The following is a 24,360-nucleotide window of genomic DNA, read 5'->3' as shown; positions in this document are numbered from 1 at the left end:
GTAATTTTACAGTGGGGAATTATTTTTCTACTGCTGACCCATATGTGTATTTTATTCATGTATGAGCTCCGTCCCATAACACTTTACATGGTGTTTTCTTTATTTTCCAACATCACATGTTTCCAAGCTTTTGTTGTATTATTTTTGTTCAAATGTTTTCTATTTTGTCATTTTTTTTATCATTCTCCTGTACTGCATGTGCTCACACCTTACTCTAAATCCTCATGTGCAATGCCAAAATGGCACAGTATTTATTGTTTGTTTCTCTGTTTCTGCTCTCCAATTTCCTGATCTATTTTAGGAGTATTTTGACATGTGTTTACCTCTGCTCTGTTTTCAAATCACTCAATTTCTCAAATAAGCTGCACGAGTGCATTGAATTCTGATAAACTTTGAAGTATAACCAAACATGGATCATCTAAGCCTCTTTTAGTCCTGCATAAATACCAAATATTGGATTTCTATTGATATATAAGACAATTAAATCCATAGGCTATTGACTGAAACATTCTGATAAAGTATTATAAAAATATTTAATGAAAACTATTGATATAATGGTCAAATCTGGAATAATACTTGTTAACAGATTGGCTTAATATTGTGGGACAGAGTGTATTGACTATAACTGCACGTTACATAAATATAATCATAGTTTGCACACATGCAGAAGTGAAATGCAGACCTTGTTATGAAACCTGAGCTGATTCCAACTTTGTCACCCTTTGTTGAGTTGAAATCACAGATTTTAATATGTATAATAGGATTTCATGTGATTAACACAAAGCACAGCATAATTGTGAAGTTGAAATAAAAGGACTTAGATGTGCACTTTTGTTCAGTCGCATTAATCAATACATTGAAGAACTTCTCATGTCAATTAAAGCTGTATGTCTCTACCAGAGTTACATTTTCTTCTCTGTAGAATAACTTGAGGTCAGTAAGGTGAACGGGTCATTCTGCCACACAACCATGAGTTCATCCAAGCGTTTCCCATCCCTGGTCCTCAAGGCACACTGCGCCGCATGTTTTAGGTCAGAGGTTTGGAACCTCAGCTGAATCAATGCAGGCAGTCAAGTTGTCCAGCATGTCGCCAACAGCCTTATCATTTGACTCAGATGTGCTGAAGCGGAGACACGTGTAAAAGTTGCCGGACACCATTTTAAACGGGGCTTGTTTTCTCTCTATTACTTGGTTTTTTTGCCATAAAGGACAGACTAATGAAGTGCAAAAAATAAATAAATAAAATACTTGAACGGTGTAGCCTTGCTAGATTTTTGCAGTTGTAAATTACGTATTTAATTTTCAGACGATGGAACATTGGTCTGTGGGGTGTCGTTTTATAAACTAACTTTGCTTAATCTTTACTAAAGTTATCCCTGACCCATCTGTGTTGCTTGGTCTTCATGAAGCTGTGAGTTCCTTAATATTCCTCTAAGGTCTTCATAGAGCAGTTTTAATCATTATTGAGATTAAATCAAGTTCCATTAGGTTCTATTTACAAACACGGTGATCTCTGAATGTAGTTGGTTGCAGGGGATTTATTTGAGTTTGACTTTCTTCAACATAAAGTTCAATAAAGTATTTTTGGTTTTAATAAGACATCAAAACAAAAAACACTATAAACAAATAAAATAAATTTAAAACAAAAAGAAGATCAGTAGTAAAGTATATTTACACATTCAATTATACTTTACTACTATTCCTCTTTGAGGAAATGGAGGCTGAACTCAGATCTTTGCCACACTTTTCAGATTAGTAGTTTTTCAAAAGGTCGTGTAAAATTTACTCCTACAGCAAAGTTTGTGATTGTAATGCAAAAGAATGACACAAAAAGGAAGTCAAGTATTTAATATATCGTTGCATTAAAAAATTAATGGCCAGGGGAAACTTGCAGTCTTGTCAGTAGGCTCTTTGTGACGTGAACTGAACATTGCATACTAGATGTTTTGTTGCTTTTTCTGCCCCCTGCTGGTCAAAGATTTGCATTTTAGATACGGTAATTTAATCAAATATTAAATTAATCAAATATTAAATTAACATTTCTATAAAAATCACCTTGAATTCGTTTTTTTTCCAGCAGAAGCAAACCAGTACATTCTTTGATTTATACATTTTTGTCCTTTCAGAAAAAGACATGAAATAATTGAAGATTATCATGTTGTTACATGTGGAAATTCAAAAAAGAGAAAAAAAGAAAAAAGAGGGAAATGTAATGCCCTACCAACCAAGCTGCAATGCTGATCCCTCCTTTCAATCGTCTGTTCAACTTCTTTAGCTCATAGCTGTTGGTGAAAATGACCTGGAGGCAATGGCATCAGTTCTAGGGGACACTGTGAGCATTCATAGGGGCTAATAATCCCACGAGACAGAAGGCCTCTGGGTCTCCCTTTGAACCGCAGGCCATTCAACATGGGAACAGGGAAACATCTCCCCACCGCTTTATGGTCACCAGCATTTCATTTGCAATCTAAATCTACAACACAGGGTGTTGGAGAGTCACATCAAAGGGCTTTTTGATAGCTTGGATGGAGCACAGACTTGAAATAAAATGGCTAATTACTAGTGTTGATTAGTAGGCCATGTAAGCCACAGACTAATTGGATTGCACAATGAGGAACGGCTTTTGTTTTCTGCGCATTTTAATGAAGCCTCTCTTTTCCAACCAACAAAGACTGAAATGTTGAAGCAAATTTTTTTTGTTTACCTCAGTAAAAATAGAGACGCACATAAATATGCACCCAGATTCAAATACAAGCTTGAATGTTTTGGTTTTTGGATCTGAACTAACCCAACGCACCACCAGTCACTCAACGTCTCCGAGATTTTTTATTTCGTTTTCAGTCTATGAGGCTAAAACCTCAGTCGTAGGTACATATCGAGCTTGACGAATTAGGCTACATTTTATTATGATGCCAAGTTAAAGAGCACAAAGGTAAACAAAGTCTTCAGAGGGAAGATTTAAGGTTTTCCTTTTCTTCTTCAAACACTGGTGTAGCTCAAAGAATCAGAACAACAGTTAAGTTTGTTTGTTGTCATTTCATTCAAAATGTAAAAGTAGCTTTAGTATTTTAATTATTTATTTCAGCAAATGTTGATGATTGCAGCTCATAGCTAATAAAAATCCAAAATTCAGCTTCTCAGAAAAAAAATTGAAAGTTACATACAGTGTAAGACCAAGTCGGTTTTTACAAATACAAAACTTTTGGCTACTGAAAAATACTTATAATTATGCACAATAAAATCTCAATGTTTTCTGAATTATGCTTCCTGGATCCTATGATGGATCTTAAGAGCAAAAAAATAAATAAAAACTGAAATAGACGATGGTTTAGATCAGCCCCTGATCAACAGAACAATTGATAATTTCTTGATAATTTCTTGATAATGTTTCAATTTATAGCTGATGAAATTTGAAATTCTATATTTATAAGTCTAATTTTCTCTTCAAGCTTTTGTGCATCACAATTAATTAGAATATTGTTGAAAATGATAGAAGATTTGAATGTAGAAATTGTCAGCCTACTGAAACGTTCTGTACCACAGCTCTTGGTCGGGGCTCCTTTGGCATCAATTTCTCCATCAGTCAACAAGCTTGGTGGTTCAGAAAGTACATGCAGCCATTGTGTTGACCAAGGGGGGTTGACTACAAGTGCATGCCACACTTTTCAGATTTGTAACTGTATTATACACATTTGAAAAACGTGTGTACGTTTCCTTCCTTGTGCACCTCATCTCAATAAAACACAGTTATATTTGTGACGTGAAAATCGAAGTCCTGCTTTGTTTTTGCTTTCTTGTTTGTTTGCTTTTTAGCCATAACAGGTACCATATTTTATTTCATTAAAATGTTCCCTTTCATTATAAAAACGGACATGAATTCTTCAAGATAACACAATTAACTCTTGTGCTTCTATGATGGATAAAATACGCCTTGCAGATGCTGAAACGCGCTCACATTCATGACAACAGTGGGGGGAGAAGAGGAGGAAAGGGGGGTTGGTGTCGACATCCAGCAGCGGCGGCGGGGGAGAGATTTCTGTACAGGTGTCCTGTTTTTTTTTTCTTCTTTTTCTTCTTCTTCTTCTTCTTCATTCTGACACCTCGGAGACAAGATCCGACTATAAGCAGCCTAACACTGCTAAGGAGGAATCGAAGCAGATAAAAATAATAAACGATCCGCCTTGAAAAGAGCCGCGGCGGAGAAGATCTGCCCGTCTGGATGAGAGACCCCCCGCTGGGTGAAGACACGCCGCCGATGACTGGAGCCGAGGCAGGGATGGAAACCGAGCGCGGCGCAGAGGAGGCGGCATCATCAGGCAAATTATCGCCTCGCTGATCATCTCAACGCTTTTCATGCATCAGTAACAGATTAGCGGCTGGTGATATTTTCTGTCCGCTGGAGGCTGGGACGGTGGCATCTGCTGTCGCCAAATTCCATTTTTCATTCTGCAGATGTCGGCTGCGGGAAGGAGGAGAAGGAGACGAAAATGAAGAAGAAGCGGCCTGTTTTTTTTTGTCGGGTGAAGCCTTCGGGGATTAATCACCGGTCGCCATGAGCGGCGAATCAGTGTGGGTTATCTTCATCTGCTCGTGGATAACTCGCGTGGGCAGCTTTCACGCCTTGCGGGTGATGTTGTCACTTTGGATGAAATAGGTTTAAAAACAATAATGTGAGATAATGTGTATTGAAACCCATTGAAGAAGGAATAGCACAGCAGCAGATGGGCTGGTGTTAGGTGATGATCAGTATGGGACTGACCTGACTTTGTGTCAACACTCTGCTGGGTGCCAGCCGGAAGATGTCATCCTCCCAGGCACCTGGTTTGGGCTCCAATTTCACTGATGATCCCCTGGAGTATGGCTTCACGCTGTCCAGTCAGGACCCAGTCTGGTCCTCCTTGGCTGACAGTGTGGTGAGGGTGGTGCTCATATCTGTGATTGTGTGCCTCTCTTTGTTTGGGAATGTGGTCGTTCTCCTGGTTTTCCAAAGGAAGCCTCAGCTCCTTCACGTCGCCAACCGCTTTGTCCTCAACCTGCTCCTGGCGGACCTCCTCCAGACTGTCTTAGTCATGCCGTTTGCCATTGCGGCTGCCTTGCCGGGTGTGTGGCCGCTGGATGCTCGGCTGTGCCAGGCTCTGGTGGTGCTCATGCACCTTTTTGCATTCGCCGGAGTCAACACCATCATTGTTGTCTCAGTGGATCGCTACCTGGCCATTATCCACCCTCTATCTTATCCGACCCGCATGACCCCACACTTAGGCACCAACCTGATCGTCGCCACCTGGGTGCTGAGCGTCTTGCAGAGCACACCCCCTCTCTACGGCTGGGGCTCCATAGATTTTGACCGCCGTTACAAGGTCTGCACAGTGGTGTGGTCCTCCAGCTTGTCCTACTCTGCTGTGGTGTTCACCTTTTCCTTTTGGCTCCCAGTGCTAATCATGCTTGGATGCTACTGGATGGTGTTTAGAGCTGCTAGGAGACAGAATGCGTTAGTGCATCCCATTCAGACGCAATCCTACTCCCAGCCGTGCCAGCAGGAATTTCAGGGCCCCACCAGTCCGCAGCAGCTTTCTTTACCCCAGCAGGCGAGTTCACCTGAGGGCCCCTACACAGCCCGAAGACACCCTGTACGAGTTAAACACAGACGGTTCCACTACCACTGCAAGGCAGCTCGTGTAGTGTTTGTCATCATGGCTTCATATATCTTCAGCATGGGTCCCTACAGCATTCTCAATACCATTTCGATGAGCACCAGAGCCAATGTGCCCCCGTGGTTGTCCTCCACTGCCCTGGTGCTCTTCTTCTTGCAGTGCTGCCTTCATCCGTACATTTATGGCTACATGCATCGCAGCGTGAGAAAAGAGTTCCTGGCTTTGCTTTACGGGATGCTCTGCAAGCAGGGTCGTCCACGTCACAGCTCCACGGTGGAGGGCTGCTTCACCGCGACGGAGGGACAGCCCAACGCTCACCCTCACCTCCCCAGTCTGGCTGCTCGAGTTTTCCCCATGCAGACTTGGGAAGAGTGCACAACGTCCTCCTCTCCTACTTGTGAGAGGAAGTCAAGAGACAGCCGCAGAGAGACCACCTCTACCAGTTTCAGCTCCGAGAGAGAGCTTCCTGTTCACGGCCAGCAAAGCTCATGATCTGCACTGCGATCATCAAAAAGGAAATCTCGATTCCTATGTGAGGAGTTTCTGTGGATGGGAGGCGATAAATGTGGATCTAGCCTGCTGAACTTGTAAGCAGTGGTACTGAATACATTACCATTCACTTATCGATCGTTTGATGGTTTGTCTTAAACGGAAAGTGCAGGGTTTTTGAAATTAGGTTTCCTTAAAATAAAAAGATAATATTTAAATAGCAGTAGGTAACTCTCTAGATTGCAGCAGACTCCTACTGTCTTTAAACGGCAAAAACATTTATGTAAATACAGTTTTATGAACCTTTAAGTTGCTCTAATGTTGGTATTGGGTGGTCATTTTCACAGAAACTGGTGCTTACAGTCTGTTTGATTTGTATAGGAAGTTGAAGCTCTGATCTGGGTGAAGGCATCACATCCAAATGTTTTCTTGTTGTAATTTGGGAAAACTCAACTGGATTTGCAGTTTGTTGTTGTGGTAACTAGCTAAATACTGTATTTTCTTCTATTTTATGTGTACAAATTCTAAAGAAACATTGTCACCATTAAATAACATGAAATGTATAGGAGATACTATACATTTTATGTTATTGGTACAAGAAAATAACTGCACTGCAGTCATTTTCTCTGTTTCCTGTGTAGCTAATCAACAGCTCATGTGTTAATAGCGTAGATGGCAATGGCTTAAAGGTTTATAAAATGGTGCTCCATAAAACTGCTTTCAGATTTTGAGCCTGGACTTATTTTAAGATGGCAGAAGACCACTTTGGGCAGCCATTATCTTTAAGCCAACTAATCTGGATTTATATTAAATAAAGTGAGTTATCTACTGCAGTTAAGATATTATCAGAACCTAACCTCAGAAATCCCAAACTATCCCTTTAAGCTTCTCCAATGGGGGGAAAGTTTTATCCAGTCAAGAGAATCAAAACCAGCTGAGGGTTTTTTTAATATGTAAATGCAGTTATAAAAGTTACAACATAGATTGTATGTACAAGACTTGCTGTTGTCATCATGTTCTGTCTGTAAAACCATTATCAGAAGTATCCAATATTGTAATTACTGATGTTTGAATTTCAAAATGGACCTTTAAAACATTTTTCAACTTTAACTAATCAATCCAGACCTTGCCCTAAAACGAAATATCATCTTTTTTCTGACACAAACCAATGATATCTTGAATTCATTGTTAGCTTAGCAAGACCTCTCCTTTAGTGTGTTTTATGTGAAACACGCTGGAGGGCACAGCTTTATTTCCACCATATCAACTCAGGGTGCTGCTTGCAGACTAAGAAAAATGATGTGCCCATATCAATTCAATTTTTAGCTTGTAAATATTTATTTTCTGCAACTCCTCTTTTAGTCTTGAAGCGCCTTTTTGGAGAATAGAAAGAATGATTCACTGTGCCTGTAAGCGAAAGAACACAGAAGGGTTATGATTCCCTTTAGTTAATAACATGGACAAATACACGCACCCATCAGTTTTTAGTTTATTCTGGCAAAACCTGAAGATTTTACTTCTTCAGTGTGTCAAATTTGGACTCAGTATTTACTGCCTTTTTAGCGTCAGCCTTTCTTTAGAGAGAGAGTATTTTCTTTAACACCACACAACACAGGGAGCAACGTGTGATAAAAATATAACAGTGTACCAGTTTTTTTTAAACAAGCAGCACGCCAGCAGAGCTTATGTAACAGATGTCTTACATTCCATTAAGCACATGTAAAGGTGTAAGATACCTCTTTAAGAAAAATTAGAAAGAATTTTTAAAGCCGCAAATAGAAGTACCTCGGGTCAGAAATTTACATACACTCATTTGGGGATGCATGCTATGTTAATTCGAGCTTTGCAGCGATGCGTTTCAGCTTTTTTTAGGATGTCATAATCATCACGTTAAATTTTTTTTTTTAAATCAGACTGCTCAAAAAAATAAAGGGAACACTTAAACAACACAATATAACTCCAAGTAAATGAAACTTCTGTGAAATCAAACTGTCCACTTAGGAAGCAACACTGATTGACAACGGGACCCTCGTCGGGTCAATCAGTGTTGCTTCCTAAGTGGACAGTTTGATTTCACAGAAGTTTCATTTACTTGGAGTTATATTGTAAGTGTTCCATTTATTTTTTTGAGCAGTATATTTGAATTTATCATGGATTTTCTCCAATCCACACAAGAATTTAAATACAGGTTAAAATATCCACATACATCTCCCTGAAATTAAGCTAATTGCCCCACAACCAAAAACCTTCAGAAATAATGACAGTTGAATATTTGACATGTATTCTTGTCAATATTGGCAGAGATTATCTAAAACGACTTCCCAGCATAGCAGTCAAATCTTAAGTAAACTTAAGGTCAAGGATTTCAAAAAGCCAAATTTAAGATTAGCTTGCTTTATGCAGTCTACAACTAGTTTTGAGGTGCATTTGGGATTATTTAACTGTCAGGTGTTATTGTGTCCAGATGTAAACTGCCTGGTTGTTCATTTGGGATGAATTTGAAGAATTCAGCAGTAGTTCCAAAAAGGGGGTATCAACATCATGCCTTATACGTGGTGTAGTGATTTGAAGGTTCGGACGCCTCAGCATGACTCTTCAAAACATTTTTGTTTCATTTAAACATAAATTCCAGAAGGCGCCTGGCTTTAAACTGCAAATTTCAGTCAATCTTGAAGGTGTCCATCTTGGCGAACGTTATTCTTTCTCCTCAGTCTGTGGAAATGTGATCAGAGTTCCAGCAATTTCCATTTCATGGCACACTTTAGCATTGGTGGTTCCTTAAAATCTTAACCAATTTCTTTTCACATAAAAGTGAATGTTCGGTTCCAGAAGGTGGCATATCTTAACAAATTGCACTTCGGTACAGTTATTTGAATTGATAATCTTAAAATCTTTGGTTGTTCAGAGGATCTAGAAACTTTCCTTTGGACTTTCCCGTTGATCTGAGGGTTGATCAGTTTGCTGAAGTTATACAATTATTCCATGCTGGACAGACAGTAAAGCATATTATTTTAAATCCCTGAATGCATTCATGGTTATGCTGAGTGTATGTAAATGTCTGACTGCGTCCAACAGTGTTACAAGTCAGAGAAAAGCATATTTAGGAAGCCGTAAGCTTGACTAGGGCTCATTTTAACAGCAGGTTTTGCCTGTTTTGGTATTTCTATAACTGTTTGTTAAAGGAAAAATTGTTTTGCCCCTAGTGTATTATTTTTCATACTATATTGTGATAGATTTGTATGTTGTTTTTTTTTTCTTTCCGAGACCTGCCTTTGTTATAAACCTGTATTTATCCAGCAGGTCAGTAGAGAAAACATATTTGACAATCAAACTTGTCAGTCTTTCAATAGAACAGTTTGCATTGCAGCAAATCAAGAGAAAATGTTTAGACTTTAACAACATATTTTGTGCATTTGTATTAATTTGGTTGGAATAATAAATGCTGTTTGCTGTTTAATAATAAACTGTGTAATGTATAAGAAAAACAATGTGTCATTTTACATTGATGTTTGTCCAAGAAATATTTCAAATCAGGCATTTTTCTGTCTTCATTTAAAGTCACACTTAGTTTTAATTTGATGGATAAATTATGCCTATTAATTTATCACCAGTATATTACATTATACTTATTTGAATTACTGCATCAACAGTTTGAAATACATCTCAATCTGCTTTCTGTGTAGTTTTATAATAGAAAAAGCTGCATGAGATCATTACTGAATTGGAGCTTCTAGTCTAAAGTCCAGAGATAAATAGAAAGAAGTGACATTTTACAGTAACTCAAACACAATACCACCATTTTCCCTTTAAATTAATTACATTTATTTGTAAAGTTTCCACCTCTGATGAAGACTCCCCACTGCCAGAAGCACACAGCAATGGTGCTTATGCGATTAACAGCTCAACAAACCACTTTAGATCATTAAGGGATGCATCTCAATGGAGCACATAGTAAGTAACTTCATGGTCTGCATTGAAATTAAAGTTGGATTTTTTTCCTGTGAGCAAACACATTGAAATATTCTTAATATGTAACACACTGCAGTCACTAACACGGGCGTGTCTTCAGTACCTGCATCATCCTTCTACTCTACAGAATCTTAATTTGAAGAAAATGGACATCATCATACCAGTGTCAGTGTTTTATATGTTTAAACTACATTACTGACTGATATTTAAAGAATTTAAGCCCAATTCACACCTACAAATCAAAAATATGCAGAAAATGAAAAGCCCCACAAGAGGCTCTCATAATGGTGACAGAAGCATTCTCACTCTCCCTCTTTATACAACTTATGTACACATTTTGTTTTCCAAATCATTACAGAACAGAAAAAAGGAGCATTTATAGCCATGAAAGAATAGAAAAACCAAAACACTAAAATATTTCACTTTCTTTAGAAAATTAAAGTAAAACAAATGGTTCATGGTGCCAACTTAATCACTGGAACCCTCACTGATTTTCAAGGCGCCACTCAGAAGATAACGGGTCAACAGTGAAACAATATGATATACATATTTATATTTAAAATGGGGGGGGGGGGGGGAAGCAACAGAGGTTTAAAGCACAAAAAAAAGGACGGGCTCTGCTCTGTGAGTTTTTCTATCACGTGATGGTTTCAGTTCCGGTCCGTTTAGACCACTTCATGACAAAGGCAGCACTGAGGAGCCCAGCGCTGTGGCAGCAAGACGTTAGTCCATGCTTCAGTCCTCTAGTCCACTTTCACCACACTGTAGATCTTATTTACAAACCAGAAGCAGGCGAAGAACCCAATTGTTCCTAAAGGCAGGAGACAGGAAAAGCACATTTGTTAAAAAACATAAATAAATCATGAGATTAACAAGGTAGGATCCGCATAAACCAGCACCTCTAATAAAATGGGTTAAAAACCTCAATTATACTATTATTTCAGTTGTATGAGGCACACAAATTTAATTAATTAAGAAAAAATATAAACAAGAAATAATTATTTTTAACAAAATCACCAATTTCACTTACTGGAATCTAATAACTGAAAATAGAGAAATGTATGTTAACCTATGAACTGATTCGTTTTTAGAGACTTTGTGATCTATGATGTCATATGAAGAAGATTTTATTCAACACAAGGTAGCAAAAGGTACATAAAGTACACTAAAATAGTTTGTACTTGTTACCACATTGCTTCTGAAATACCTTCGCATGTAATACCACAATTTAAGCTTTTTCCATATTATCTGTAAAAGTAAATGAACTAATTTAAAGCTTCAACATTGTAGCTTATTTCCTTCCTTTTATTTGTGGAAAAAAACTATTAACTGCAGATATTTTCCTCCCAAATTGTAAGTTATTATCTAGACCAAAGACCTGAAATCATTACAACCGTCAGTTTAAAGAAAACTCATTTAGAGCCATGAATGCTCCAATATATAGATATATAAATATTACTGATACTTGTCATTACGTTATGGAAATTCAATAAAAAAATAAAGAAAAGGAAAGAACCTGAATTTCTTCTTATTATTATTATTAAATTGTTATTTAAAAATAGTTAGGTCTTTATTGTGGAAGGTCCAAAAAGCAACTTTTCTGGAGTCACAGTTTGCAAAAAACATAAATATATTGCCAGAGTCAAAGTCAAAACCTTTTTAAGTCCTATTACTCATCATCAATGCCAATATGAAAAAAGTCAAATTGGGTTTGATTTGCAAATATTCTCAGTAAAGAGTATTTGGATAAATGTTCTAGTTAGCCATGTGCCGGGTATATTCAAGGTAATGTCGAGGTTATTCTGCGACCTAGATCCTGATCAATCTGGATGAGTCAACTGCAATCGATTTGGTAATTGAGATGGAATCTAGAGATTATAAAAAATAAATGTATGTATTTTGACAAAAACACAGCGATCTCTGGTGCATACGTTTGTTCCTTTAGTTAAAATCCCGAATCACTTCGTCTGGGTGTAAAACCCCGACTGACTGCTGAATGGGGGCCACACATAAAGCCCCCAGCAGAAATAAGTTGTGATCAAAGTTGGGATGAGATGGCAAAGAGACAACAGAATAAAAAGTGAAAAGAGGAAATGACACGGATTAGTAGTATTTAAATCAAAACCAGCAGAAAGGAGGGAAACTAATCATCTTTTTCCTGAACTGCAGAACTACTTTGCAGCGATAATCTTCTGACATCTTGTCCGCTTGCTACTTATAGCTCTGACCCAAGACAGTGTCAACCAGAACAGCCGTGACGAGCGTTGCTACGGACTAAATTTTTATCTTGCCTAATGACAGAATAATACCAGGACATATGTCATCATCAACATCATGGTGAGCCAAATGATCTTGTGCAACACACAGACTGGGCGGGTATGTGCTCATTATTCCCTACTTTATATTATCCTCTTCCTGCTGACAACCTGAATCTCATTTGAGTCGGCAAGAAAGCTCAACAGCGCCACATAGATATGCAACTGGAAAAATCTAGACTGTTAACGTGGCTTGTAAGAAACAGTCCTGCAGGAAAATTAAATCTAAATTTCAAAGTTTTTCAGCAAAAGGTAGCAGGAAGTGCTCTAAAACTTCCTGGTAGATTGGTTTGTGAACTTTGGACTTGATAAAGACCGGCCCGAGATCTGGGTGTAATGATGGTTCAGACCTGAACCTTAAGAGTCACATAAAGGCTGTTACGGAGTGAAGCTTCTTCAAACAAAACGGAGGCTCGTATGTCTTTTACTGAACCTTTCTGTTCCGTTTTTTATTGAAGAGAGAAAACGGCGACAGCTGATAACGGCAACAGCTGTTCGTTACCAAGACAACCAAAATATCAACAAAGCAAGATAGTGACAAAACAGAACCAGATACTTAAGCATTCTTCAAAATAAAAGACTTCTTCTATTCAAATAAATCATGTCTTGCACTTAAATATATTTCACTTCATCCTTGTAATTATATACAATCATGTTCAATTCAATTAATAATAATCATGTAATCTATGCTTAACATATAATTGTAAATCAGTCACTTATCATACTGAACAACATATAAGTGTAAAAAAGTCACATAAAGGCAGTTACAAAGTCAGCCTTCTGTCACATGAAGAACATTTCTAGGATTAAATGACTAAAGTCCCAGCAAGACCTAGAAAAACTCATGTGCTTATCGTTAGTCGCATTGATTACAGCAACAGTGTCTTCATAGGTCTGATAAAAAATTAAAAAAAAGATATATATATATATATATATATATATATATATATATATATGCGCAGCTGACCCAGAACACAGCTGCTTGCATTCTCACTAAAATCAGGAGGATAATGTTCATTAACCCAGTTGGAAAAATCCTTATACTGGCTGCCTATAGCTCAGAGAACAGACATTACAATATTTCTATTAGTTTATAAATCACAGAATGACAAACTTCCAGATCGCTCAGATCTTCTGGTTTTGCTCTGCATCCCCAGAACCAGAACCAAACATGCAAAAGCTGTATTCAGCTTTTATGAACCATAAAATCTATAAACTTCCAGAAAACTGCAAAACGGCTGAAACGCGGAGTTCCTTTAAATCAAGACTAAAAACCCACCTGCTTAGAGATGCTTTTGATTAATAATACATACAAATAAACCTGACTGAGTGAATCATCTCAGGACTGCCATCATACCAATTGGGTATGATTTTTTTTACATTATTCTTTCCACTCAACTTTACATTAAGCCAGCCTCTTTATCCACCGTCTTTGATAAAGACCAGATGAGGAAGTTGTCAATGACAACCGTCTGTCAGCAGTCTTCCCCATAATTGTGCAGTCCATAGAATAACATTAAATATGATTTTTAATTGGTCTTAAATTATATTTAAATTTTCTGAGAACTGTGATGTTCACTAGATGTAAGCCATTGTCATCTGAATGAACAGAATCAAACGCTTTTGAGTGTAACAACCATTAGTTTAATTATGGAAACTTAAGTATTGAAATACATTCCTTTTTCACTGCATTACTTTGTAGGTACTTTTTCTTATCTGTGCAAGCACAAAAGGCCACTAAAATGAGAGCAAACAAATGTTGAGGAATTTCCTTGTGTCTATTCTTAGAACAGGATCTTGAATGCCCCTCCTACAGGTAACCTGACTATCCACTGGTTTCAAATTACCTTTGAATAGACAGCACAACCCAAACTCTTCACTGATCTTAAACTTCCATTGAATTTAATGAGACACGGAACAAAGTCATGTCTGCAATACACACCAACAAGGATAAAACAAAACGATTTTCATTAAAAAGTAACATTCTTACCTGTAAAGAGGAAGAAGATGAGAACCATAATCATAGTGTATCCAAAGTACAGTATAGTGCTTGCGGCGCCAATTATTTGCAGCTTTGAGAAGAAGTAGTGCACAGCATAGATAAAGAGATAGACTGCTGTGAAGCCGCTGGTCAGGAATGAACGCCACCACCAATGGTAGTCCTGGATGAATCAGACAAAAGATGGCGAGTTAGGGTCCTCTAAAACAATAAAAAAGTAAAGAAAAAATCTAGGCTAAACATTCAGGTACCTCAGCACACAGGTGGAAGTAGCACAGCAGAATTGTGGCCTCAGAGCAGGTGATCAGGAGAATAATGAAAACCAGGAACAGGAACCCAAACATGTAGTACATCTGATGAGACCTAAATCAAAAATATTAATTTATTCACCCTGTAAACATGTTTAAGTATCTAATATCGGATCTGAAGATTTGTTTCACATTTGTACCAAATGCTGTTGAGGATGAAGAACAGCTGGATGAAGATGCAACCAAAGGGAAGGATGCCACCCATCACGATCCCAGGGATGGGTTTAGTGAAGAAGGACTGCTCAGGAATTTGACGGGGGATTTGATTTGTCCGCACCGGTTGCTCAATTGCCTGCGCCAAACAGAAAAGAAAAAAAAAAGAAGATGAAGACTTAGAAGAAGCCAAAGATAAAAACATTTGTCTATGTTTTGTCAACTCGGAAGATCTAACTCACAGGTTTCTTGAATCCAAAGTAGGCACCGATGAAGGTGAGAGGAACAGAAATTCCAAACCACATGGCCAAAATGGCCACCAAAGTACCGAAGGGGATTGCAGCTGAGGAACCCTCCACCCAAAGGATCAGGTTCATCAGGAAAAAGTCCGCAAATACAATCCTAAAGAAAGAAAAAAAAAACAACGACTCAATACAAAGGTAAATCATACGCTGGTTAACATCAGAATGCAAGCCTCCAGACCTGCTGAAACAGAAGCGCATGAAATGTGAGAATTTGCTAAGCTAAATAACGAACCCTGGGCACAGGAGAGCCGTCAACAACACGTTGGTCTTCCACTTTTCACCTCCAAAAGCTGATAAGAAGAAGAGACAAGAATTAATTATTGTGACAGGAACGATAAAAGTGAAGTTTGGTTATGAGCGAATTATTATCCAAGTTGGTTTAACTTTTAGATATCCTACATTATCTAAACTGAGAGGGTGACAATCAAAAAACAACTTCTTTATTTTTTTAACTACTTTGTAAAACTGTAACTTTCATACAAAGTGGAGAATTACTTTTGTAAAGACGTGCAGACACGTAGCCAGCAGGTGTTCCCAGCAGGACCCAGAGAACCACAGCGCACGTCATCAGAGCCCCTCTGTTGGCAGGAGACAGGAATCCAAGACAGGCCAGGACTAAAGTGGACAGAAAGTCATGTATGTAGAATGTAAAAGACAAAACATTTTAACAGAATGCCTGGCTAACTTAAGAATGTAAAATGTGTATGGTATATGTTACCATATACTGTAATTTAAGTTGAAAGCTCCGTGCTTAGTACAGATTCGGAATATCTTGTTTACATTTAGCTCACAAAACAATATTTACGATAAAAGTCATGTGATCAGAATTACGTGATAACTTAAAGAAGCTTTCTCATTTTATTTTGAACATGGGGAAAGCAGAGAATCACGCTCCCATGTCACGTTACTTGAAACCTTGAACACCTTGTATGGGTTGAATTTATTCACCACCATACAAAATCATTTGTTTTTATGCTGTCAAGATAGGCCTGGACGATGTGGTTGAAAAACTTATGAAACAAGTATTTCATGTCAGCCGATAGATAATTATTGATTCGTTTTTTGTTTTAAATATCTGAAATACTGCCAAGCTGGTTGCATCCAGTTTTCACTTCACTGTTTATTTTTAAGCAGTTATGAGAGACCTGAAAAACTATGTGATTTATCCAACATGTTACTGCTAGGTAACCAGTGAGTTGCTAGGTAACCAAAGAGTAAGTTAGTTGATGCCACACGCCTTGTTCAGTTATCTATGAGAGGTTCGGATCAGAGTTCATTAATATGTATTAAATAATCTATCAGATGTATTATCTACCGACATGTCAATCATTTCATATACTGTTATTGATTTATTGTCCAGCCCTATGATAAGCAGATGCTAAATTAAATAGTTTCTTTATTTGAATGTAATACATAAAGCAGATGGGAATGTAGGCATTAAGTATCCAAATAAACCAACTAAGCATGACTGTGGACATGTCTAGCATACATGACAGCAGCAAAGTGATTTTTAAACCATCCTTTACATGCAGAATAGACATCAACCTAGACCAGGTGCAGCTGGAGGCGAGTTTGTGTAAACAACCTGCAGGAAATTAACAGCAAAACATCTGGATGAAAGTGAAGCTCTGTGCGTTCGGCAGAAAGTGAGAAATCCTTACAGAGCGTGATGAAGGTCATGATGAAGATCTGGGTGCCCTGTCCAAGGAACACAGACAGCAGCATCCCCTTCCTGGGAGGACGGAAAACGTCGCCATGCACTTGCTTCCATCCCGACTCCTCCTGTGCGTCCTCCTGGGGGACAAAGGTCAACACAAGGGTCTAATGAGAGACTCAAATTTAAACAGGTTTAAAGTTTAAAAGGCTGCCGACCACCAGACACTCATTCCTGCTAGACAAACACATATATGTGAAGACAGATTTTAAAAAGGTGTAAAATTTGGTGTGAATAAACTAATTTCAAGGAAAAATGCATTTTTCCCCTTTTTCAGACAGATTTAACTCCTAGTTTAAAGATCCACACCACATTTTACATTCCATATGTTCTCCGTTTGCCAGAATCATACACACCCAAGCACCAAGCACCTGATTTAGTTCAATCTTTAGAGTGGATTTCATTAAGCTTACATAGGGTAGAGAAGATTTTTCCTTGGCCGGTGTAAGCTTTATCAAGTCTCCCTGTGAAATGTAACAGAATATTTGTAATTTTGGATGCAATGCACTCGTGCTGGGTGGTACTTTACACTGCAGATTTAAAGCATAAGCCACACAAATAAGCACAAGCAGACCAGTAAATGGCGTTACTAAGAAAATAAACTCCAGTCTCCAATGTGTTAGAATAATTTCTTCAGTTAAGCCTCTAAGTTCCTCATGAAAATCCTTATGTAGAGCGATATGGATCCACCTGCCCTGCCTTCATTCACGCATACAAGAGGTTTCTATCTGATTAGTCTCAGCAACAAAAGTATTCAAGAATAGACACATATTCAATAAATGAGAATAATATTGACAACTTTATTTTATTCATTCAAAAAGTGACACTCATACCAATATTTTCTAATTGGTCCGTATTGAAATCTGCACTGCAGAAAACAAAATCTTACCAGGTATTCTGGTCTAGTTTCTAGTTCAAGTATGTTAGTACACTTGAAACAAGAAAAACTAACTTACTAATAACTTTTAAGCAAGATTTAGAAACTTGTTTTAAGCCACTAATACCTCGACATCAACAAAAAAGTACTAGTTTCATGGGCAGATTATTCCACTTGTAACATGGGAAAATGAAGTAAGTGAAATAACCTGCCGATGGAACTAGTACTTTTTCACCAAATTTAAGGAATTATTGACTTAAAACAAGCTCTTATGTCTTGATTAAAAGTTACTCTTAAGTTAGTTTTGTCTTATTTTAAGTGCACCAAGATATTTACACTAAAACTAAACCAAAATCACTTGGGAAGATTTTGTATTTTTGCACCTTATATAATATCCGTTTCCTTTTTTCAGTTAAATTACTCAAATAAATTCACATAACTTTTGGATGCTATTCTAAATCATTTAGATACATCTGTAGATAGTACAAGACAACACTTGGTCCCACTGTCCTAAGCATGTAAACATCAGACTACCAATTAGTAAGAAAACCCACCCTTGTTGAATTAATCATTAATTTTATCAGACAGTAACAACAGTCTGTGTGTAATAATTTCCAGAAAGGAAAATGCTGAAACATGTTTTGGTATGAGTGGCATCTGAAAATAAATGGAGATTACTTCTAATACAATGGTTTCATAACGCCAACAGGAAGTGGAAGGGCTTGTCTTGTGTGAGTAAGCGATAGTAAAAAATTGCGCAATCCTGCACTCAAGAACTCATCACCATAAGAAAGCTAGCCGGAGATCAATGACCGGAGCCAGTAACTAACACATACAGACAGACCTGTTCTATTGAATAAACACTTAATGATAATTACTGGGAAGATATATAGCTTAAGCAAGTCGATCATATACCACTGTTAGTGTGGCTAAAGATTTGTTTATAAACAGCATTTCCTTGTTATGACAGAGTTTTTAATGAGAGTTCCTTGTTAAAACATTCATTTAATCAACAATGCAACAGCATTATTCCAGACTGATAAGGTGGTATGTACGTAGCTCGTGTTTATTATTCTTATTCTCATCTATATCTCTTTTACTTTCATCTTTTTCTTGAGTTAAGCTTAACTGATATATTGACAGAAGTATCCCCTGGCGCCTGCATTTTATTTTATTTTTCTTGTTTTCTTGTCTTTGTGTGTTTGTATGGGTTGAGGGAAAGAAATGTACATATATTTAGTACTGTGCTCCTTTTTATTTTTATTCTTTTTTTTGATGTATCCGTTTTTTGTCCGCTAACACAGTATGCTTATTCTGACTTGATCATGCATCTCATTTAGATATATATATGTGTGTATAATTGGGTGTGTTCTAGCCCAATTATGTTTGTATGTTAATGGTACAATGTTAACTATGTAACTACTGCACTGCCTTTACACTGTACCTCATGTTAAAGCATAAATACATTTTTGGAAGAAAAAAAACAGTGCAACAGCATTTCACACTGAAAAACCAGCAACATTTGCATATGATGACTGAAAAGAGATTGATAAACCACCTGATTTGTTTATTCGCCTCTACACTGGTTGTGGTTATTAGGGCAAAGTCCTAGTGCTGCTTCGTCAGGGTGAACTCAATGTACTCCATTCTCTTGTCTCATGTGATGCTGATGGCCTGAAGGTTGTCTAAGCCTTCAGGCCAATACCTTTTTTGCATTTTTGCATTTTCTGTGAATGTTTTACTCAAACTAAAATGTTTACTGCTCATGGAAGAAATAATTTGAAAAATTAGAATATCAAGACCAATTTAAGCTCTTTTAATATCGCATGAATGATTCTAAAAATGTTTAAATGTGGCTAAAAACAATATGAATGTAAAAGTATGTTTATTCATAGAAGTAACTCTAAAAGTGCTTGCTTAATAGGAGATTTTCCATCAGAAATGCAGCTGCTTTCATTCACAACGTGCAAACATGATGTCCTGCAATGTATTTGTAGTAAGAATTTTTTGTACACATCAGAACAGGAAAGTCAAACAGCGCCTTTACCTGATCCACCTGATTGTATCTGGCGATGTCCTTGTGGAGGGTTCTCAGCATGATCATGGCAACCATGCCAGACAGGAAAAGCACAATGACCAAGGAATTCATGATGCTGTTGAACAAACAAGACGCGCCTTAATGCAAATACCGAGAATAAAGAGCTTGTGAATACTAGTGGCAGTTTTCTAAAGTGAAAAAGCATTAAAAGCGTATTCGGACCTAAACCACTGGATGTTGGTATGAGGCATCGAGACCAGGATGTAGTCCCACCTAGAGGCCCATTTGATGGTATTATTTTCCTGTAAAATACATTTTTTTAAAAATGCAATAATCAGATAACAGTTTTCTCCTTACAGACCATGAACAGGTAACACATTACTAAAAAGTATAGTCACACATAAAAGGCTTACCTCAAATGTTACAGCATAGGTGTAAACGATTGTTACATCCTCTTTAAACTCCGCAGGCACTTCCATTGGGTTTCCTGACTCACATTTTGGTTCGTTTTCATCTACTTGTTTGATGCTGTTTGCACAAAATACAAAAAGTCAACTTATGTTAAAATGTAATTGTTAAGAACAAAAGCCAATTGTTATTTATATCATAACCTTAACTACATGCGGTAAGAGCGTCTCAGTGCATAATAACCACTTTATGTTTGAACATGTTTTTGTGTACTTTAGGACAAAACCGGAAAAACAAGTCAGGTTTAAACTGCAGCAAAAATGATAGAACAACTGGATATTGACAGTTAATATGGTCAACCATAGCCATTTATTGTTAATTTCATTTGATATACTAACAGTTTCCAAATTGTCAGTATGCCAACTGAGTTCATTATTCCTTACTAGAAATACTAATATGTCTACATTGTAAGCAAAGGAAAACCATAGCAGTCTTTCAACCAGCTGACTGGCAGTGAGCAGCAACAGGGAGAGACAGTGGAGCACTTTGTTACACTCCGTTAGCTCTTTAGTCACTAATAAGGGTATGAATAAAAACTTTTGTGGTTTTTAAATCTGAAACTATTGAAAACCTCTGCATACATTCATGCTGAAAGGTGACGCATGCCTAAATGAGATGCATTAAAAAAATTTTTAATGAATAAATAGTAGCTGATTGTCCATCCACATCCACTCACCTCTTTGGTTCGAGAGTGGCAGCAACCAGGCGAGAGCCTTGCCAACCTTCGGGTTCTCCTTTGTGGTAAGTGATCTTTATGTCCACATGGTTGAAGACATAAAATGTGTTTTTCTTGTTGAACTCAGACTGAAAAAAGATGAAAATGTATCTGATTAGTCAACATCCATTCCACCTTTAACTTCACTTGAACATATTGAACTCATGCTATTTTGTGTAACAAGTGAAAGTCATCAGATTTATTTAGTTCTTTCATCATACTAACGTCTTTCCTTGGTCCTCTAAAATAAGATAAAAAAAAAAAAAAACATGAAAGCACAAGCAAAATTATAAGTACAATCACCAAAAAAAATAAAACTAGTGTTTTTAGGTAAATTAATCAGATCTGAAGGTTCATTCCTTTATTAAACATTTTTTGTATTTAATAGTTACCAACTAAAACAAACTAAACGAGAGTGCATTTAAAGACAATAAAATCAGTTAGATAAAAATGCATTCCTTTTAGCTGCTGACGTACACCGTCACACTGCTCCGACAGGTATCACTGGTTGGTAAAGCCAAGCATAGCATAGCTTAATGCAACCAGTTTTACAGTCACTAATGCTGTTCATACAAATTTACTGTAAATACACAATGTCATCTCTGTTGGTATTCCTTCTGAGGAAATAAATTACCTTAAAGAAAATAGCCATTAGCTGTTGTTCATTTAATTAACATTTTTATAATAAAACCACTTAAAAATGCAGAAATTTAAAAAAGCAAGAAACCACAACTCACATTAATCACACAGGCATCTTTTGCTCGACCATCTGATGTGACAAGGCAGCCAATGGGGAAGCCAGGGTTGCAATACTTTTGACCATCTTCAACGTCATAGCACCATGTCACTGGCATGTTGTCGATAATCCTTAAAATACATTTACAATTATAAAGGTTTGCTTAAATACTTTCCTTTGTTCATTTATTAATTTTCTCTAAATTAGCACCAATTCTTAAGGAGAAATTGAATCAGCAAGCATCTTCTAATGAAGTGTATCAGCCACTAACCAGTGATGCTGGTAGTTCAACTGCATTCCCATCTTGAGAAAATCCAATTTCGGAGCATCATCTTTGTTTGCCGTCTTGTAAGTCTTGGTGCAAACTCTCTTGCATTTTACATCTTCTTTAAACTTGAACTGCAAAAAAAGGCAAAAAAAATGTTGTTTTTTAGCTGCAACATGGATAAGGATTTGGTCGAATGAATGGTGCATCTCTGCAAACATAGAATGAACGAAACAAAAAACGTATTTCCCATCATTCAGGCTCTCACCTTGTAAGGGGAAGACTCAATTCGCTCACCAAATAGCACCTGTCCCAGGTTCTCCGATGGCCTCTTCTCATGGTCATCTTTGCAGAAGTCAAACCTTTAGCAAATATTTAAATGATCATCCACAGACAAATGATGATACTGATCAAGAATTTTAGTTAATCTAAAATATCAAATGACTTACATATCATATTCGTAAGGCAGGACAGACTCCACTGAGTCCAAGCGATTAACAAACAGCTCAACCTGCGTCTGTAAAGAAGATACTTTAAAATGTAACTTTTAAAGAACATTTTTTTAAAAAACAAACTAATGAGCCTGAAATTATCGAGTCCCAAATGGAAAACATAATTATCACGCACAGAAACTTTTTTTAATGGCATTAGAGCCGAAACCAAGAGACAATGGCTTTTAAGCAATTACTAGTGAGACGAAAACAATACAAAGTGCCTAAACATCATCACGATGTGCCAGTTTCCTGTTCCAGAAATTAGCCGGGGCCTAGAGGACAAGTGGCTAGCTACTGCCATTTCTCCCAGTTGAAAAAAAGATGTCAAAAACACACGGGAAAAATATAGAAACTTCTGCTGATAAACATGTACAGAACTTATTAAGAACTGCTACTCCACTGAAAGAAATCATACCTGGCATTCTTCGGTCTCTTTATCACAAAAACTCACGGGAGCTAAACCCGGAAGATAAAAAGCCGAGCATGAACTGAAATATACGACTAGCAAAAAGACCAATCCAACTGACTGTCGCGTCTTCATTTTAACGCGGGCTAAGCTCTCCAACGCTGCGATATCTTGCTGTTAAAGGCGGCGTATCCCCTAGTTTATAAGGGTCTACTGTTCACCGGGTATCTACAACTGGCTAAAAGCCGTCTTGCTAACTACGGACACCGATCCAGACTGACAACGTCCCACCTCTGTCAAGCTATGCGGATGTCACGGGGTTTTCCTTTCAAAGTAAAGGTACGAAAGATTCGTTCTGCTTCAAACGTTGGACTTTTGTGTTTTAAGATTATGTAAAACTGCGTGTAATACAATTTGTATTATAAAGTTTTTAATGTGTTTTACTTATATTATAATGGAATCATATGGAGACTTAAAATGAGCAGGTATATTTGCTACTTGAATTATTTTGACAGGCATCATATTTTGACACCGTGGAACTTTACGTTGCTTCTCAGCCACCATCAACACCCTTGTTTTCCTCGTTTTTATAGCTGAACTAACTTAGAGAGGGAAAACATAAAGTACAATTGTGAAAATGTGTTACAGAAATCTGAATTTTTGTAGAAGAGAGCAGACATCGTTTTAAAAAAAATGAAGAGGGACATTCATTCGTAAATTTGGGAAATAAAATGAAGGATGACTAGAAAAACCTGAATGATACGTAGCGCTTGTAGAAGGAAACGGAAGTTCACAACTTTGCGTGGCCTGTGGTGAAAGTTTTTACTGAAATAACTACAATTTATTTGCTGGTATTATAGTGCTATTCTGTGTCTAAATAATCAGCCTTTCACTTCAAATGATATAAATTTTTTCCGCATTATTTAGTTGAGCTTTAGTTCTGTATCATCAACTGTAACTCAAAATTTAAGTAAACAAAATGTACTCACAATCTGATCCTGTGATGTTGCAAATATTGATCTTGAGAACTGTTCTTTGTAATTTAGCCTAATTTCTAAGGAGTCATTCATAAGATAGATAGATAGATAGATAGATAGATAGATAGATAGATAGATAGATAGATAGATAGATAGATAGATAGATAGATAGATAGATAGATAGATAGATAGATAGATAGATAGATAGATAGATAGATAGATAGATAGATAGATAGATAGATAGATAGATTAGCAGAAGGTGTCCAGTGTAGCAGTGTGATGTTGTTACACTAGATTGTCAAGTGATAAGCTATTCCGGTGGGAACTCGTATGAGCACTGGTAGCTTTTATTTTGAAAAGACGGCAAATCCATTGCAAAACAGCGGGTAACTTCCTGTTTCAAAATTATTATTTTTATTTAAATGTGGTGTGTTCTCAATGAAAATGTGAATTGTTTTCTCTACTATTGAACATATTGAGT

At 37.2% G+C, this 24,360-nt stretch overlaps 2 protein-coding genes across 3 annotated transcripts; one reads left to right on the top strand and one right to left on the bottom strand.

Annotated features, from left to right (window-relative positions):
• The first annotated feature begins 2,733 nt into the window (after positions 1 to 2,733).
• Positions 2,734 to 7,860, top strand: gpr101 (G protein-coupled receptor 101). Its single transcript, XM_008420723.3, has one exon. The coding sequence runs from the start codon at positions 4,800 to 4,802 to the stop codon at positions 6,141 to 6,143; it is 1,344 nt and encodes a 447-aa protein (XP_008418945.1). The 5' UTR covers positions 2,734 to 4,799; the 3' UTR covers positions 6,144 to 7,860.
• A 2,078-nt stretch (positions 7,861 to 9,938) lies between these two features.
• tm9sf5 (transmembrane 9 superfamily protein member 5) lies at positions 9,939 to 23,206 on the bottom strand. Of its 2 annotated transcripts, XM_008420721.3 has the most exons (18): positions 22,912 to 23,206; positions 22,452 to 22,519; positions 22,271 to 22,364; positions 22,009 to 22,136; positions 21,739 to 21,868; positions 20,963 to 21,090; positions 20,232 to 20,346; positions 20,041 to 20,120; positions 19,828 to 19,933; positions 17,317 to 17,367; positions 16,851 to 16,983; positions 15,685 to 15,804; positions 15,422 to 15,479; positions 15,127 to 15,286; positions 14,872 to 15,023; positions 14,675 to 14,786; positions 14,415 to 14,586; positions 9,939 to 10,920 (listed from the first exon to the last, which is right to left on the bottom strand). In XM_008420721.3, the coding sequence occupies exons 1-18, from the start codon at positions 23,035 to 23,037 to the stop codon at positions 10,853 to 10,855; spliced, it is 2,001 nt and encodes a 666-aa protein (XP_008418943.1). In that variant the 5' UTR covers positions 23,038 to 23,206; the 3' UTR covers positions 9,939 to 10,852. The 2 variants fall into 2 exon arrangements, with proteins under 2 accessions (XP_008418943.1, XP_008418944.1); XM_008420722.3 differs by lacking the exon at positions 17,317 to 17,367 and having other exon boundaries at positions 22,912 to 23,205.
• Between the last annotated feature and the right edge of the window lie 1,154 nt (positions 23,207 to 24,360).

The sequence above is a fragment of the Poecilia reticulata genome, chromosome 10 (genome assembly GCF_904066995.2).
Source record: "Poecilia reticulata chromosome 10, P_reticulata-male-v2, whole genome shotgun sequence".
In the NCBI taxonomy this organism is placed as follows: Eukaryota; Metazoa; Chordata; class Actinopteri; order Cyprinodontiformes; family Poeciliidae; genus Poecilia; species Poecilia reticulata.
Note: the sequence above shows the minus strand (reverse complement) of the source record. Positions and strands in the feature narration are given on the sequence as shown.